General features: G+C 37.0%; 1 protein-coding gene across 1 annotated transcript in view; it reads left to right on the forward strand.

Annotated features, from left to right (window-relative positions):
- Cacna2d1 (calcium voltage-gated channel auxiliary subunit alpha2delta 1) overlaps nucleotides 1-19,267 on the forward strand; it is a 405,712-nt gene that overhangs the window by 334,592 nt on the left and 51,853 nt on the right. Inside the window, exons 11-15 of the mRNA XM_028776033.1 lie at nucleotides 3,515-3,673; nucleotides 5,340-5,444; nucleotides 15,906-15,984; nucleotides 16,802-16,851; nucleotides 18,009-18,098. Coding sequence (XP_028631866.1) covers nucleotides 3,515-3,673; nucleotides 5,340-5,444; nucleotides 15,906-15,984; nucleotides 16,802-16,851; nucleotides 18,009-18,098 — 483 coding nt within the window. The remainder of the gene's footprint in view (nucleotides 1-3,514; nucleotides 3,674-5,339; nucleotides 5,445-15,905; nucleotides 15,985-16,801; nucleotides 16,852-18,008; nucleotides 18,099-19,267) is intronic.

Raw genomic sequence — 19,267 nt, forward strand, 5'->3', positions numbered from 1 at the left:
AGGGGATAGATACCGTCATGGCCTGGGTCCTATAGACTGAAGATATGCTTTTTGACATTTGAGTTTATAGAAAACAGTAAACATATACATTGGAAGTTTACTATCATCCATCTGAAATACCTGAAAGCACTGTTTGAAATACAAAAGAGAACCCATGTGGATTACTTATCTTCATGGGACACTTGACTATGTGTTCCTTAAGAGATCTGAGGCCTCCAGCAACATGCCTCTCTGCAGGCCAAGCTGCTGCAGCCTGTCCCTGAACCTGCTCCTCTCTGCTTCCTGGACTAAGGGAGTGTCCACCACCTCACACTCCTCAGGATTCCATGTGGACCACACGTCCAACTTTCCCGGGCTTTGTGTTTGTGTCTTCTCTATTTTCTGCCATCGTTTTCTTCATTTTCTCTCCTCCTTCAGTCATCTTAAGCCTCAATGACAGTGAAACGATTCCTACACCAACCAAGTCTGCCCCGTGAGTGCTGCCTTGTATTGTTGCTCTATTCCCACCAAGGCATGGTGAAGATTTGCCCTGAACACACTGATGCATTCTCTCTGGAAATGTCTCCTCCCTGGAAATGCCTCAGCTAGGGCTAGTATCAGTAGGCTCTTTCCAGACCCTATATATGTATATGTCCTCACAATTTTCCCTCCTATCTACCTTCCTTCCTTCCTCCTTCTCCCTCATCTGCCTCCTCCCTCCTTCACTCTTATGAAATATCCACCCCCTCTGTCTCTATGTGAACGAAATGTTAGGATTTTGGGGAATTCCTGCTCTAGTTCACTGTTATTCACTGGATGTAGGCCAGGTTTCTGTGGTGAAGCCTTTTTTTCTTCTTTCTTTCTTTTTTCCTTTTAATCTTTAGCCAGGACCACTTTCATGCCTCCAGCTTTAGATGGTATCAGATCTTGGCATTCCCAGTTCTCTATCTTACACTGTTGAAATCTCACCTTAAGGTGAACCTTGTTTTTTCTCCCCAGTTCCTGACTTGTCCTCTAGCAGACATCCTGCAGACTGGTCAAAGGCCCTCTGTTTCTTACCATTCCCCTAAATGGCATAAAGACTGTCAACTAGGTGACTTCAGCTGCCTCTGCACTCTTATACTAGAGTTCCATTTCCCAAGTGGGGGCAGATGGCCTCTCAAATATTACAAAAATTATCCTGCATTTGGCATAAAACTTGGTACCCACTTAACATCTGACACAGTGAATTCCCACTTCCTGCCATATCTCTAAGGTCCATATGATCTAACCCCAGCTGCTCCTCTGACCTGGTGTCATTTGTCCTCATGTACGACAAAGCTAAACTCTTCTTGAAGCCCTTGAACCACTTCCCATAGTCCAAATCCAGGACTCTGTACATGTTCTGTATGCCTGGGATATTCTTTTCCATGCTTGTCACTAACATTTTTTTTGAAATATAGGCTCTGCGGAAATGTCATTTCTCAAGAGAATTTGTTTCACCATTCACTTTCCAAATTAAACACTCTTCTTGCAGTGTTGTGTCCCAGAGTGTGATATTCCATGCTACGGTGAGTTAGGCAGTATTCACCATAGTAGATTGAGAGGCAGTTTGGGATAATGGAGAGACAGGTTAGCTTGGGTACTGATGCTCACTACTTACTAGTTATGTGTCCAGGCACAAGTTATTTGAAAATAGATGTTTTTCATACAATATATTATGATTAGATCCCCCCAGTGCCTCCTAATTCCTCCCTGTCCCTTCTCATCCAGATCTACACTCTGTCACTCATTAGAAAATAAACCATCCTCTAATGAATAATACAAATTAATTAACATAAAAAATTTAAAGAGAACAAAACAAATAGAAGAATAAGAGCCAGAGAGACATATTATGGGCACAGAGACACACACATTCACTCAGGCAAGGATCCCATACAAGACAACTCCAAAGATGCTGTTGTTTGTTTTGTGTTGGCTATCTACTTCTAGGCCTTGGTTTGTTTCCCCTGTGAGACTCTCTTGATTAAAACTGTTTTTCCCTATTTGGAACTGGCTGTCAACCAGAGATAGCTTCTGTGTTAGAGATGGGGCTGTGTTGTATACACTTCTTTTACCTTTAGGACCCTATCTTGTACAGGCCCATGTAGGCTCTATGCATGATGCCACAGACTCTTTGAGTACATTGGTGTGCAGTCCTGCGCTGTTTAGAAGGCCTTGATTTCTTTGTGCTTTCTATTGCCTTCTGGCTCTTAAACTCTTTCTGAATGCCTGAACCCTGAATGGAGGGATTGGATGGAGACATCCCAGTTAGGAATGAGTGTTCCAAGGTCTCTCACTCTCTGCACATTTTAGAGACAAGTTATCTAAATTCTGCCCGTGAGTTTCCTCAAGGGTCACATGAGGACAACGGGAATGTCTGTCTTCTGGGACATTTTCAAAGCAGAAGTAGTTACTATTTTAACTCATAGTAAATACTTTATAAGCATTTGTTTACAAATATGTGGTGTATGTTTGTTTTCGTATGTGTGAAATCTGCTTTATGTCTAAATGCATGGCTATGTGTTGTTATTCTTAATTGCTATGAAATGTTTGACAGACGAACATTGCACTGCATCTTATAATTATGTTTAGAAAGAGAATAGCATTCTATAGTTATGTGTTTATGATGCATAACTACTTGTAACCTACTCATTAGAATTATTGAACTATGTTTTTGATCTGAGAATATCCTTGACAGTTTAATTTCTGTCTGACCCCCTAACTTCTCTCAAGACCCTTCATTGCTGTCATTCGTCACATCTCTGGACTCCAGTGTCATGGCAATCCAACTCAGGTTACAGATTCAGTGAACAATGAGACACTTTCTCTCACCTTGGAATCCTGGATTGTATGGCAGCCTTTGTTTGGTTCTCATTGTTTGGCAACACTGGGTGCACTGTTCAAATACTTTCCATAGAGTTACAGAATTTCCCCTATTAATAATGTTACTCAGTTCTAGACAAGCATCCATCACCCACCCATACTTATAATGGTTTGTCTGTCCATTTTGCCTTTTGTATCTTCCAGCATCCTATTTGTGTGACCTCTGAGGGGTAATATTCCTAAAAGGCTTTCTCTCTTCTCAGTTCTCTTAGAAGGGAGCTTCCTATATTTAGTTCCCAAAGAAAGACTGTATAATTTCACAATTACATCTGTTCATATTGCCTGTCCCTTACATTCCTTTCCTCAGGAGCCCTGTCTGGTGAGTGACAGTTAAAGACTTCCTACTTTCTCTCCGTGTCCTGAGCAAGCTTATCATTTATAGATTCTCAGTATGTGACACTTGTAAAAGTCCTATCCCAAAATTATCTACAGGCTTTAGAAAGCAGAAGCTCAGAGTTACAGTAGGAAAACTCTGCCACTTTGTCCATAACACCCTTGTTACTTAGGATTTTATTTTTCTTTTCAAAGGGAAGCAGTGCAGCCAGCTTGAGATGCATGCAGTTGAGTTTTGATGAAAATTGTGCAGCTGATTTTAGTGTTCATTTGTATATTTTCTTTTTACTCTTTCCAGTTTAACAGCAACGCGCAGGATGTAAGCTGTTTTGAGCACCTGGTTCAAGCGAATGTAAGAAATAAGAAGGTGTTGAAAGATGCCGTGAATAACATTACAGCAAAGGGGATAACAGATTATAAGAAAGGCTTTAGCTTTGCATTTGAACAGCTACTTAATGTAAGTATCAATAGGCAATTTTATTTTTCCTGGTTTTAGATATTCTTATAAAAATTACCAACCACCATTGAAACTTGCTGACGAGTATCTTCGATGAGCCGTGAGCGGGGTGGCAGATGAGCGGGGTGGCAGATGAGCGGGGTGGCAGATGAGCGGGGTGTTGGTCAGTACTTGGGTTGCTATTGCTTCATTAGGCGCTTTTGCTGCCAGTGTCTGTATGGGAGTCTCAATGTGCTGACATGATATGAAGCGGGATCATGTTACCAATATAGAAAATGTCTTCATTAATTTTTGCCCCAGGAAGATGGGCTTTATCTTCCTTGAAAAGTAAAAGTGTCAGCCTTTGGTAGGCTAGAGCACTACAAAAGGATTATTGATATTAAAAGATAATTGCTCATTTAAACACAGAGGCTGATGATCTCAATTACAGGAGACTCTCAAGGACTTTAGCAGATTGCCTGACTACTTGAATTGTATCCAATTGCACAGTGACATTTCACATCATGGATAGAAGAACATAATATATATTTTTCACCAACTCTATAGTGATTTCATGTTTAAGTGGTAGCACTTTGAATGGTTAATTTAAATGGAATCTATGCTTAGAATTAACTTATTACTGTTTTGGTAGGCCTTTAGAAAATTTTAAATTACATGATAGGCTCGTATTATACTTCCTTTAGATAGGCTTAAGCGAGAAGGTTAACATTTTCAAAGAAGCTGAGTATTCAGAAGTTAGTGCAATTCATATTTTTCATCATTTAAGAAAACACATTCCATAACAGTAGAAAAGCTAAGACTGTAATTCGATACCTTCAAGAAGTCCAACTTGCTAAACTAATTGTTCACTTTAAAGGTCCTTTGATGCTAATTCATTATTTTATGCTCAGTTTTTTGCAAGACCTTAAAGGTTAAGATGGTTTATTACTGGAAATGAGTCTTGCAGGATTAGAATCTGTTGGCAGGTCAAGAGAGGACAGAGATGGGGGGGGGTGCTCAGGGAGTAGGTGGCAACGTTTATGGAGCCCCGAGGAGCACTATGTGGAGGACTTCACAGGGCTAATCTTATCTCCAGAATGTAAGGTGAATGACCCAGGAGGGAAGAACAGAGAGAAGGATTGTCTGGAAATGGATTGGTTAATATGCAAAGTGTGAGTCAAGTTAATGCCATTTGTTGATTCTGCTATAAAATTCTAAAAGTAGGTAGAAGAAACATTTACTCACATAAAGTCCAAATACTACTGAGTTACAGGGATGTTGTTATGAGCCATATGCCGTCTAAACGCCACGGGCTCGTACATGTATGAGGCTTGTTTCCTATTGGAAAAACTAACACCAAACAAACAAAAAGCTGAAGGTTACCAAATTAAAAATGGATTATGAAGAGATTATAGTCTGGAACATGTTTTAGTTTAAAACATGTAGTCTGGGAAGGTGTCACTGGTGGAGTGGTATTTGATGGAAGGTTTAAAAAAAGGAGGTGTTGAGGTTTTTGGCTAGCTAAGTATAAGGACTACCCCTGACCTGAGCATCAAGCCTGTTTTTATAACATAATACTGAGAAGACATTTTATTTGTTGGCATAATATGTGCATTTTTTCATATCTGTTTTCTTTTCCTAACTTTTATTCTGAATAACTTACGTATATGCATTTTTTTTAAAATAGTATAATGTTTCTAGAGCCAATTGTAATAAGATCATCATGTTATTCACGGATGGAGGAGAAGAGAGAGCCCAGGAGATATTTGCCAAATACAATAAAGACAAAAAAGTGAGTGTTATTTTCTAATATTTAACTTTAATATGTAGATAGTTTTCAGAAAGATAGCTGGTGGTAGTGAGGAGAATTTTTTTCTCCAAAATGTTGCTTGCAGTTATAAAATTGTATTGCTGGTAAAAATGAAACTTTTTTTCGGGCAACCAACCACAAAGCTACAAATATATTAGACATATATTGTAGATTTATAGGTTCCATTTGATTCTTATGTTATCAAAAGAGAGAAATAAGAAGAGTATGAGTGATGTCTCCTAATCATTGACATTGATAGAAAGATTCGATATTCTAAATGCACTAGAAATATCTATAGTGATATTTTTAAATCTGTGAAAATAATTTACAACAACAAAAAGATGCAGCCTGCTTGAAAATGAGTTCCATGGATGGTTTAAGATAAATGTTTGATTGTTATAATAATTTAAAGAAGGCTGTATCCCAAAAGCCATGCAGAATATGAAGATGAGTGCTTTACATTTGGACTGTGTTCCTTTTCAGGTGTGGAGCACTTCAGGGCCAATGCAGGGCAGTTTCAGGGCCATGCTGTGGAGAGTGTTACTGTATCACTACAACTCAAAGGACTATAGCTACTCACCCATGAGTCGTATCAAGAGTTCTCATCTGATTTCTTACTGATCATCAACCAGTTTTCCTATAATGCTAAATGATTATCGTAAAAGTCATGGGGGAAGATACAATGTCTATCTTGTGCTTTAAAAAATTGTAAATTTATCCTAATGAAAACTACACCATTGCTCAGCCTCCAGATAGCTGCTACTACAGTTGTGCGTGGGGCAGTACCTGGCTTTTGTTCTCTTTCTGATGGACAGCTTTACTTTTGGAGAAAATATAGCTTAGCAGTAGCTCCAGTGGGTGGTATAATGGTATTTGAGCCACAGACATATATTTTTGCATATATTAAAGAGAAAATTGCCATATGTCAATCGATAGTTGCTGAGAGAGGGAGAATCAGTCTTTTACACTCCAGGTATGAAGTCTGGAGAGGTTAGCCCACCCAGGAGGTCAACGCTAATCACAAAGAGCAGGATCAAATTTCTTCAGCTGGTTGTATTTATAAATGTATGTGTGTGTGACAGTTATAATTAATGGATTAGAACCCATGAGTTTTAGAAGGAGTGAGTGCCACACTAACAGGAAGACTTGGAGGGAGACGTGATGAAGACGGATATAAATACAGGGTTTGCGTACAAGACGGATGTAAGTACACAGAGCTCACCTGTGAAATCAATATGCATCATAGTGCTACTCTAAATGGAGGCTATAGGCACAAGCCAGTCATCCTTTGGCAAATAGATAAGTAAACCATGCCACACACATGCTAGGAAATGCTAATTATCTGCAACAAATGGGAATTCTGTAGTATGTAACATAGTTGAACTTAGAAATCATGCTTATTGAAAAAAAACTCTTCATATACATGCTTGCAATTAAATGAATATCATGTTTCCACATACATGACCTATCAGCATAGTCCAGTTCACAGGATCATGAAGCTGCCAGAGACTGAGAAAGAGGGACAGATAATTAACATGTTCAATCTGTGCATACACAGTTTCAGTTTTGCAAGGTGGCTCCAGGGAGCTGTCTTATGGCTTTGTAACTGTAAAAAACATGACTTTGTTTTACATACTTTTATTATGCTTCATTTTTTGTTTTGCAATTGTAATATAATCATACCTCCCCCCCTTTCCCTTTCCTTAGGATACATTGTGGAATAGGTAGTGTGAAGACTGTAAGAGCCAGTAGCTTAAGACATGCTGTAAGAGAGTGTCTACCAGTAGTGTCAGAAGCTACACCCATAGTCTCACTGACAAGATGGCCTAAACATGAGCTGAAATATATTTCCTTAAAATATGCTGAGGGCATATCTCATACAGTGTGTTTTTACTACAACAATATGAAAGAACTTAAATATGTAAATATTTAAATATATAAAAATTAGTGACCTTTAAAAAAATCACCAAAATTACTATCTTCATTTTACTTTTCCCTCCAGGAACTTATGGCGTTCACATGCCCAGTGAATGCTTTATTTACATTTAGTTTCCATCTTGATGGCTCAAAAGCCATTCACAGCAGCCCAGGTAGGTGTGATAAGATGTCTGGGCAGCTGATGAATTAGCCTGTAGATACACAGCACACTTTAATGAAACCAAAAGCTTTGAGAATTAGAACAAAATGTTTGGGTTCTTTTTCTGGAATGCACTACTCTTGGGAATTCATCTACCTGATTAGAGATAGGCAGAGATTTAAAACTGAATCCATGTTAATCTTCTGGAGCAGCTGTTCCAAATTAAAATACACTTTCTAATCTTTACCTGAAGCAGGGACATTCCTTAGGGCTCACCCATGTGTATAAGAACTCCTTAAAAATGGTGCCAAAACTCAAATGAGCTCCATCAACAAGAACACACAAATGAGTAAAGGAAAGTCAAACCAGACTTCCAGTTGAAAGATAATTCCCAGGACTTGTAAAATCAAACATCTTTGCATTTCTGTAGGATGGCAACGATTGCTTCGTTAGCAGTGCACACTCCCCCTCTAAGTAGAAAACAATTCTCTCCTACTGCTCTTAATTTTCAGAATTTAATTTTAGAAAGAAGGCAAGCAAAATTATTATAATAAACATTTCAAAGTATCTAGCAAAAATAAAAATGTGAGTGTGAAATAATTTCAAACTAAGGAATGTTCAGCTAATGTCAAAATCACTTAATAGTATTCAGTGTTATAAAAATTTTTAGAGGTTTACTTTTAAATATGATGAACTCTTTTCTGTACTGCCAGTAGAAAAGCAGTCTCTGTTTTCTGCAAAAGTCTACACCACGTCACAAATGACAGAAGCTGTATCAGGGTTTACAGTAAAAACTGCCTTTATTTTTAACTGACAGTAGAAAATTTTACAAAAAATAATTTGTTTTATTTTCTACTTTCTTTTTGTCCTCCTCCATCAGACAAAACTATAGCCTTGGTAAGGAATTGTTCTGATATCAATAATGAAGGCTATTTAGCTTATAAAATATTGAATGTCATTTACCAATTACATTGTGCTCCTAAAATCTTTTATTTTGGATATTTTTGCACTTTCAACCATTTCTTAGAATTAAACTTTTGAATAAGAGCAATACACCTTTGTTTATAAATTTCAATATGGTTTATACTAGAGTCAGGATACATTTGAAACAATGCAGCGCTGACCAACCTTATGGAGAAATTATAAATTTAAGTGGAATGTTTTGTGCAGGTGTGTGTTGGGATATGTGTATATATTTTTGTCTCCAAAACCATGTGCTTCACTTTTATTTCTCTTCAAATAAAATTAAGATTGACAGTTTATTCTCTACACTAATATAATTCTTACCAGGAATATTTCGTTCATATTTAAGGTATATCACCTTAGTGCATTTTGCAGATTTTAATCGAAAAAAATATATATATAATGAAACATTAAATTATCACCTTAGGTACCAAGTACATAATATAATATAGTAATATGTAAACTTTAGAAACTCAGACTGACTTGAGTTATGTTTTAGTCATGATTATATTATGTCGACCTGGAATCTTTCATGCATAAAACATTGCTAGGAAAGGCTATTGGTCTGGCTGTTTCTGTGACTGCCCTTTTGTTTTGATTAAAACGCTGTTTTACATATTGTTTCCCAGAGGGATCTCTGCCCAGCTCTCTCGAGTGGTCTTTTTGCCTGAGCGTCCTTTGACACTGTGTTAAAAGCACCTTCTTTCTGTTTCGTTTCCATTGCACCAGATGACCACTTGCATTATATGATGACATGTTATCTTGAGGTTTTATTTATCCCAGAAGCTTGATGAAGTAGTATAACATAGTTTGTGAGCATACTGTGGAATTCATAGCAATAGCGTAGTGCTTGGCTCATAGTAATTTGCTCAGTTTTTACAAACATGTCCCATATATCCTGAATACATGTCAAACTATGAGAACATCACAGATGTCAGAAAACATTAAGTAGATTTGTAATTCATTTAAGCTGATACTATTCAAATAGTATTTTCCCATATGATTGGAGCTTGTAGTAAAAATGATAGTCCACTCCTTCGTGTACCTTTCTTGAAGGTAGGGAAGTTCATATGATTTGTTTTGATGGTACTTTTTACCCTCATCTGTCCAGTACACAAGGTTCTTTTAAAATCTCATCATTAGTGATGGTAAAGTACTTTTTATTATCGAAAAAGAATATCTGATCAGAATCACACTCTATCTCACATTCTGAAGTCAGCTGGTGATAATCTTTATAGGATTGCAGATTGCTTGGAAATTCCTTGTTCCTGAAGCTTTAGTCTACTTTATAAAGTACAAGCCATGTATTCTGAGAACAGAGGAACTGAAAATCCTCCTTATAATCCAGTAACATGAAAACGATTCATTACAAGAGTTAGCAGGACTCTAGTGTGATCCCAAGGCATGGATCTACGCTGTCCACGCATCTGCAAGATGCCTAAGAGCCTCTAAGAGCCTTTCTTTAAGATGGTGTATGTGAAAGCTTTATGACACTCACATGTTTTCCTTTGAAACAATTGTTTTATGTTGTTTACCTGGTCAGATTCAGCAGGCATGAGTTAAATTGTTGCTTCTGTTAGACATTTGGAACTGAATCGGGTTTAACATATACCATTAACTCCTTAGCATTGAAGTCTGCTGTTGTGTAGAATAAATAGGTGTCCAAATTTGCTCATCTAGAAAAGTATTTTTATCCATTTGGCATTCCTGATATAGGAAAGGCTTATGACCTAAAGTGAACTGTTAGACTGACTAGCGTGTTCTATCTAATGAATGATGTAATCATCACGATCTTTACTACTACAGCTAAGATGTACACAGGTTATGATTTCTATATGTTATAAAGACTTCACATTTAGTAGTTGATTTGCAGTTGGAATACTCACATAAGCATCACCATTATCTTCCTTGCCACATTGTTGAAATACAAAAGCCAAAAATAAGAGAGACATCAAAAAATGTGTTGAAAGTCAGAAAAGTGATAACAGTCAAGAACTTAAATTGTCTGTATTCTAAATTTGACAACCTCATACAGACTGTTCCTGGCTGGTCATCCATCAGTGCCTCTCCTCTAGCCAGCCTTTAGGCTAACCACTTGCCCACACTGGAGCCTCCCTCCTATGCAGACAACCTGACATCACTGTCAGCAAGGATGCTTCTTCAGTCTATAGACAAGCTGTATTCAAGATACATCATAAAACCTATTCAGGCAACAAATACCTTTCAGGACTTGGGGTTTTAGGAAATGAATTAACTGTGAACATGAATTTGGACCTTTATTGCCTAAAGTTACAGAACTAGACATTTAGGCTGTTTAAAGTCCCTGTATTTAAATATCTATGTGACTTGTGGAAGGTATTGTAGCATATTTTCCTAAAGGTTTTCAGTCCAGTCTAGTATTTTGATAGGCTTAATCCCAAATGTCTTAGCTCCCAGAATGGACTTATAAAACCCATCTCTGACATCACTTTTCTCGCGTGTATGAATAGCTGCAGTTTTTTTTTATTTTAGTTTTACTGGCTTCCTTTCTTCATAGACTCATTCCCATCACTCTTTGGAGACTTGCCTATTGTAAATTAAACTTGAACTCTGGGTAACTGATAATTGTTGAGGTGACAGTTTCCAGTAACTGGGTTCTGCTGGGAAACAAATTTATATGATCTTAAAAGGCTGACCCTGTCGGTTTAGAGAACTCTTAATTGAAGAAAAGTATTTTCGATTTCAACAAACAAGGAAGAAATTTTTACAAAATTGTTTAGCAGAAGTGAGAACTCTGGAATGAAGTTATGAACTGGTTGTATATACTGTATTATGTATTTATCTATGTTTCCAGTACTTGAGATTGAGCCCAAGGTCTCTTACATGCCAAGCAAACACCATAGCGTTGAGCTCATTAGCATATCCAGAAAGCTAAATTTGCTGCTTTCTTGAATCAAGTATTCTAGGTTTGCAATCAACTATGAATTATCGGAGTTATAATATTCTGGCCAAGGAAATCAAGTTTTATATTTTGATTTTTTATCATACAATTGCACATATGGCAAGTAGACGTGTGAGTCACAGCGCACGACGTGTGAATCATGGTGCACGACAAACGTGTGAAGTAGACGTGTGAGTCATGGCACACGACAAACATGTGAAGTAGATGTGTGAGTCACGGCGCACGACAAATGTGCGAAGTAGATGTGTGAATCATGGTGCACGACAAATATGCAAAGTACATGTGTGAGTCATGGCACACGACAAACGTGTGAAGTAGACGTGTGAATCATGGTACACGACAAATGTGCGAAGTAGACGTGTGAGTCATGGCACACGACAAACGTGTGAAGTAGACGTGTGAGTCACGGCACACGACAAACATGTGAAGTAGATGTGTGAGTCACGGTGCACGACAAATGTGTGAAGTACATGTGTGAGTCACGGTGCACGACAAACGTGTGAAGTAGACGTGTGAATCATGGTGCACGACAAATGTGCGAAGTAGACGTGTGAGTCACGGCACACGACAAACGTGTGAAGTAGACGTGTGAGTCACGGTGCACGACAAACGTGCGAAGTAGACATGTGAATCATGGCGCACGACAAATGTGTGAAACGCAGAGGACAATCTGTGAAGTCAAGTTTCCCTTTCTACCTTTCCATGAGTTCCAGGGCCTCCGTTTCCCAGGATGGTTACTGGGGAATGCAAACAACATCACGTGCTAAGCCATGCCACCTTCGCAAAGACATAGATTTCTAAACAACTGAAGGTAAAATACATAAATTTGCAAATAGTAAAGCCCAATTTGAGCTTGTTTACTCTTATTCTGCTTTTTACATTGATACTCCTTTGCTTACTACATATGTCTGAGTCAACAATGTTACAAATAAATGAAAGAGTCTTATGTTTGCTTAAAGTTCTTATTAAACTAGAGAGAATCTATGCAATGAAACATAAGTGATATTAATATATCGTGGTAGAAAAGGCCCAAATTACAAAACACGTGATGAAACCAGTGTCCTTTAACTCCACTCTTCCCACAGTTTGCTAAATTGACATATATGAAAAATAACAGCAAGCCTGGTGTTGAGCCCCTCTGGAGAGCAGAAGGCACTCAGCTCTACATGGTCCCTAATACAGCCAGTCTTCACACTTATATGAAAACACTGCAATAGATGTTACAGTGCAAACTCAGAACTGTTGTCTAACCTGGATTTTATTCCATGCCATTTTTTTTTCTGATAATTTCTGGTCTCCAACATGACAAATCTCTAGGAAGCCGTTTATGAGTCTCTAGGTCTGCAATATGGCCCAATAAGGAAGATTTGAACAACACTGGTTGAGGAACATTTAACTGATTTTCTAATTACCTGTGTTTGTTTTTTATAGTGTATGCAGTATACACTAGTAATAACTGGAATATATACAGGCCTTGGTGGAGATTATTTGCCTTGAAGTTTACATTGTTAATCTTTCACAGACTCATTTCATTTCTCAAGAATTACGAATTTAAAGACGTAGAAACCATACATACAAGTAACATTATACTGACTTAGCAGGTTGTATATCGGAATATATGTGTGTACATATATACATACATTCCTATATTTCACTGTAGGAATATATCCGTATAGTTAAAAAGCAGCCATGAATTTGAAGGAGAGTGGGACTGGAATATCAGGGATGGTTTGGAAGGAGAGACAGGAAGGGAGAAATGTTGTAATTATTATCTCAAAAAAAAAATGTAGAAAACAAAAGTAGGACTAGCACTCAGTTTGGACCGCTGCACTTTTCTGAGTTAGTTCCTAGATGGCTCCACTGGGTGGCAGCAGTGCAGTGTAGGAAGCAAGGGGTGAAGCCTGAAATTCTGAGGAGACACCAGTAGACACCAAGATCACCATTGTTACACTGGGTGCTGTGATATGTCAAGTCGAACATTCATAAAATCAGAATTCTCCTGACATACTTAGGGAAAAATATATTTAAAAAGACAAATACTGCAGTGATTTTTGCACTGAGCAGTATCTTATGGAAGATAGGTTGACCTCCGATTGCAATAACTTTTATATTGCTGTTTCATTGTAATGTGAAGCATGTGTCACAGACTAAATTTGAAGTGACGAAGTTTTCTTAATTAAGTATGTAATTTTAAAAATTATAAGATGAGTTTTGTTATGTGGTTGATATACATATATTGTGCATTATCTCCATTAAATTAATTAAAAAAATAAGCATCTTGGATATAGTAGATTTTATAAATACTGTGATGTTAAACCAGCCTCATAAATTATTCAGAAGTTGAATTTGTAATTCCTGACATTTTAGCAACCACCAAAAATATTCCGGAAAAAAAATGGCACTATTGTACGTTTCTGCAGCTAGAAAAACAATTTTAAAAAAAGAAATTGCAGAAACTTAATATTTATAATATGCAAATGATGCAACTATTAATGCAGCTTCCATTCAAGTCAGCAAGCACCAGGGTAAACAAAAACGACGTGAAGAGGAGCTGAGAGCCTTTAAAATGATGAACTGTGACTGAACGCACTCCTCCACATCCCACTCCCACTCCTCCACATCCCACTCCCACTCCTCTGCACCCCGCTCCTGCTCCTCTGCACCCCGCCCGGATCCCCAGCTCCCTCCTTCCAATTCATGAGCTCTGCATGGGACTCAGGTGAACTGGCACTAGTCAAACAAACAAGGAAAAAGTCACTTTGCTCTTTTCTTTTTTAAAGTTAAATGTTTATTTGCACTACTTGAATGATAACATCAGTCAAAAAAATCGCACAGTGTGGGTCTAAGTATAGTCCCCCTGTTATTAGAAATATAATTCACTTGCACTGAGCAGTATCTTATGGAAAGTATTTTACCATAATTGTGTTGTGGTAACAAGAACTAGAGACAGCTGTGCTTTAATTGAATCTGTGAGGCATGCCTTCTAACATTGTGAGGGACATGCCCAAGTCCAGATTCCTTAGGGTATACCAGTTAAACTGCATTATTACTTAGGGTGGTCAGCCTTATAAAAATATTTCCCTTAGAATTAAATCAACTGAGTAAGTAGTAACATTTTTTAAACATATGGACAGTCCCCTAAATGACCCAGTTGAAAATGTGAAGAAACTGAAGTACTGCTTGTTTGTTGAAGCGAGTGGGATCACGCAAGAGAGGGAGATGGTGCCTGTCTCTTCTGGGCCATGTCATTGTCCATATCATTTTTAAGTGACTAAAAGTCAGATGCAAGCCAGGAATCAATGTAGAAGATTTGACACAGGACCTTGAAACTGAGTTGGCACATGAAGAACTGAACTGATACAGGACCACGGCAAGTTTGAGACCAGATTGGGTTATGTAGCATGGTTTTGTCTCTAAATGAACAGAGCAAACAGGTGTGTCCACCGCATGACATCCACATACATTGCCAGCCAAAGCAAACCTGGATGACTCAAACTGTGGCTCAGATGAGACGTCACAGATGAAGCAGCACCGTCCAAAGCATACATTTTATAGCACAAAGTGTTATGACATCTGTGGCCTAGACCAATCGGAGAAAGAAAGAAGTGTGAAGATAAGTATTTTGAGATTTGTGCTCAAGAATCTTGTGCCAAACAAAACAAAACAGAAACTGTCAGAGCTGCAGAGGTGACTCTGTTTTGGTTCTGTCTCAAGTTCAAATATGGGGATCTGAGTTCAGATGCATAGTGCCTCCTTAAGAAGCAGGGATAGCAGGTACCTGTAGAAAATCTCAGCTTGGGAAGGAGGATTTTTTAGGGGGCTTGATGAACAACCAGTCTAGTGAACCACTGAACTTCAGGTTCAGGGAGAGACCCCCACCCCTAAAATGAAGGTGGAGACTGAGGAAGATACTTGATGAAGAACCCTGACCTCCAAGTGGATGTGTACACAGGTTCATGGTACACCCTGTCACAATGCACACACAATGGCCATCCCATATGGTTATGAAAGAAAGCAAACAAATAGCCACTTAACTCACCCATCTTTTCCTTTAAATAACTGACAAGAAATCATAGTCTCAGATATCTCCAAACTTGCATCGCCCACTGCCTGTGTGATAGAGAAATGTTTTTACTGCAATTGATGCTTCACCAGGTAGAAATGAAGCTAAGTTGCCTGCAGGAGGAACTTATCACAAAGATCACCATCACTGTCCAAGCACTGAGCTTGGAGACTTGATGAGTGACGGACAGCCTGATGCTAAAACCACTGAGGCATTGGGAATCTTTGTTCAGGGTGCACGTACGGTTCCCTTTTAGTGTCTTCTCCGATCCTCCACAGCTTCAGTGTGTGTCTTGTTTTATTGATTTCACTGCCTGAGAAAGCTTTTAATTGTTTCTGCTTCAGCAATTTATTTGACTGTTCAATTAAATTTTACTCACCCAGCTTTCAACTTTCTTAGGTCCGTGTGTTTACATTTTCTGTTGGTCAACATAATTATGACAGAGGACCTATTCAGTGGATGGCTTGTGAAAATAAAGGTAATAGATATGTTTCTCTTTAGCACGTTTTCTTAGAAGATAAAATACTTTGAAAACTATTGTTATGTATTAACTCACATTTAAAATAATGTAAAGTAGGAATTTTAGAAGGTATGTAATAAGAATTAGATTTGGAACTCGCTTTCTAAAGAAAAGAACACAGGACGAACTGTGAGATTAACACTGCATTAGCATATACTTGAACATCTGATCCTAATATTGTGAACTGTGAAAGGGGCGATGATGCTTAATGACATATAGCAGATTTGTGCACAGATTTTCCCTTTGACTGACTGAATTACTCTTTTTGAAAACCATCTCAGGCTTTCCTCAATATTCAAATTTTATGCAGTGAACTACTTTCTTTGTATTCAGAAAAAAAAGGAAGTCTTTTGAAGAATAAACTGGTTATTTTACAGCAGAAAAGAAAACCTGAATTCATTTTAAAACGTTTATTTTGGAAAATGTATGTATATAATAATTATGTATTTATGTGTACCTTTAAAATATTTTATCTAGTGAAAATATTTTCATAGCTGTAGTTTCCTTACTGCTTTGTAGACAACAGTAGTTATCTTACACTACCTAGAAATATAGTAAATTTTATCAGAAAGTCTCTAAGGTTGTTGACAATATTAATTACTCAATATTGTTTTGAATTTAAGTTATATTTATATTTTAATATAAATATTTTATATTATCTATTTACGTGCTCAAGTTAGAATGAAAGTCACCTTTTATTCTTTCAGGAAACATAAGACTATTTCTGTGGGTCTGTATTATACATGCAATATTTATGAATATGTATGCATTTCAGGTTATTATTATGAGATTCCCTCCATCGGTGCAATAAGAATCAATACTCAGGTAAGATTCTTTAAAACTTTTACAACTTTTTCCAAGTTTAAGATTACGTTCCTAGAATTAAAAACATATATCCCTGGTTTAAATGACTTCAATCTGAAGAATATAAGTAACACTAGAAAAATGATTGAAGTAATTTACATTTGTATACAATGTTGGCTAATGTGACATTTATTGGTATCTCTATCTTTAAACATTTAAAACACAGATAAATACATATATAAAATAAGTTGTTATTCTTGGGATTTAAAAAGGTCATAGAAAATAGATAAAATGAAATTTAGTAATAATCTCTTGTAATTTTTTTATCCAGTTTGTAAATTGCATGACTTTCTTAGCCACACAGATCATTAAACAGTAACTATTCTTGGAGAGTTATGTAAGCCCAAGATAGGACGTGAGTTCTTCCCACAGATTGGTGCAGTTCTATTTACATATTTATTTAAACAAACCTACAGTAAGATGACTTTCTAGCACTATTCACTTGATTAAATATTTATCATTTTGAAACATTCATAAATTGTGATTTAAAGATCATCACTCAACTTGAAACACCAGGAGTATAGTACAAAATCTCGTCATTAAAGTTTAACTTTCTTAGCGCGTTCTCCATGGCAGTGCACACTGATCTAAGAGCTTCTGAGAGGAGACAGAAGTGTACAGGACTCTGCTGCCTAGACTTGGCACGTATTTCAGTTTTTTTTTTGAAGTGTTTAAATGCAGTTTTGAATTTCATCCAAACAATCTGTTATATGAAAAGCAAGTATGTGGCTGGTTTATCATTTCAAATTTGTGCAATTTCACACATAAATCACAGAGCCTTAAATAGTTTAGATCAACATGAAAAGCATCTCATAAAGAATATATTTCACTTACCATTGGCTATACTTTTAGAAACAATGTTCTGATTGGTACTAGAAAAAAAATAAAAACAAGGAGAAGATATATTATTGACCCAATGTATATAGACATACCATTTAAGAAATAAGTTAGATCAAAATGTGGAAGACCTCAAGTAAGATAAACATACTCTTAATGATTGGGTTCCATATTTATTTTCAATTTTCAACTTTTCTTTTGAAGGTTATTTTAAAACATAATATCTTGTGTTTGTTTGTTTGTTTTGTTGATGTTTTACCACCTTTCTTTTGTGTAAATAGGAATATCTAGATGTTCTGGGAAGACCAATGGTTTTAGCTGGTGACAAGGCAAAGCAAGTTCAGTGGACAAATGTATATTTGGATGCACTGGTAAGAGAATGGGATTCTCAACCAAAGCTGTCATAACAAGGGTGCCTAACTGACTTACCACTCTAGGTGACATTTTCTGTTTTCTCTTCACTGAATTCTTCTTAGACTTTTTTCCTTCGAAAGCCTTTCAGCTGGTTTTAGAAAGTATTTAGAAAACCCTAGATTGCATCAGTATAAAACCATACATGTAAAGTTCAGGTTGTTCTTGATCCACTGAAAATACCAGTTTTCTAACCTAAAATGTTGAACATATGGGAATTTGTGTAACTTTTTGGTTCTTTAATATAAAATAATGCTGAACACCATATGAGTTCATCATCAAAACTCCATATTTAGAACATTTAAAAAAATGTATTTCTAGAGTGGATGTCCATTATTAACTACATGTACAAACATTACACGAACTCAAAAGTATATTTTGTAGCTCCACGGAAAATTGACAACATATTTAAATCAGCATGGACATAACTATATTTTCATGTAGAAGAATCTCTGGCTCTGAGGTCAAATTCCGTCATTCTTGTGGAGATATCACACTTCGGTCACAAATCTGCTATTTGATAGCATATGCACATATGTCCATAACAAAATCACCATCTTACAACATCATTCTATCATGGTTGAAGCAGTAATTTTCTACTGGGGGTTCTTTTTTCCTATCTATGTCACTTGAACATATATAATGACATTGTTGTCAGGCACAGAGTGGTACAGAGTGGACCCCATTTCCCACACAGCCCAAAATTATCTAGCCTGAATTGTCAATATTAGAGAAGCTCAGAAATCCTGTTCTAATTTATTTTTCTTTATGACACTATTCATTAAAACTTACAATATCTAAGATTGCCTCATATACCAAATCTGAGCCTGAAGACTTTTTAGTCATTTATCAGAGTAATTTTGCTCAAAAGTCTAAATACAAAACTGAAGGTAAATGCTGATTCAATAATGCCCTTTTCCCTACTTAGAGCCATTATATGCCCTTGCTGCTTCCCTCAGTGAAGTGATGAACCCGAAGGACGAAGTACCACCCATTAGAATGACTTATCACTTGGTACTTGCAAAATAAACACATACAGGAAGTTAGAGAGAAAATAGGGACTATTAACAGCACTCTGGCATGGTAAGGGAGATAAAGAAAAGCTTGCTTGCCTCAAGCCACAGAAATG

The sequence above is a fragment of the Grammomys surdaster genome, unplaced genomic scaffold (assembly GCF_004785775.1).
Source record: "Grammomys surdaster isolate TR1022 unplaced genomic scaffold, NIH_TR_1.0 264, whole genome shotgun sequence".
NCBI lineage: Eukaryota > Metazoa > Chordata > Mammalia > Rodentia > Muridae > Grammomys > Grammomys surdaster.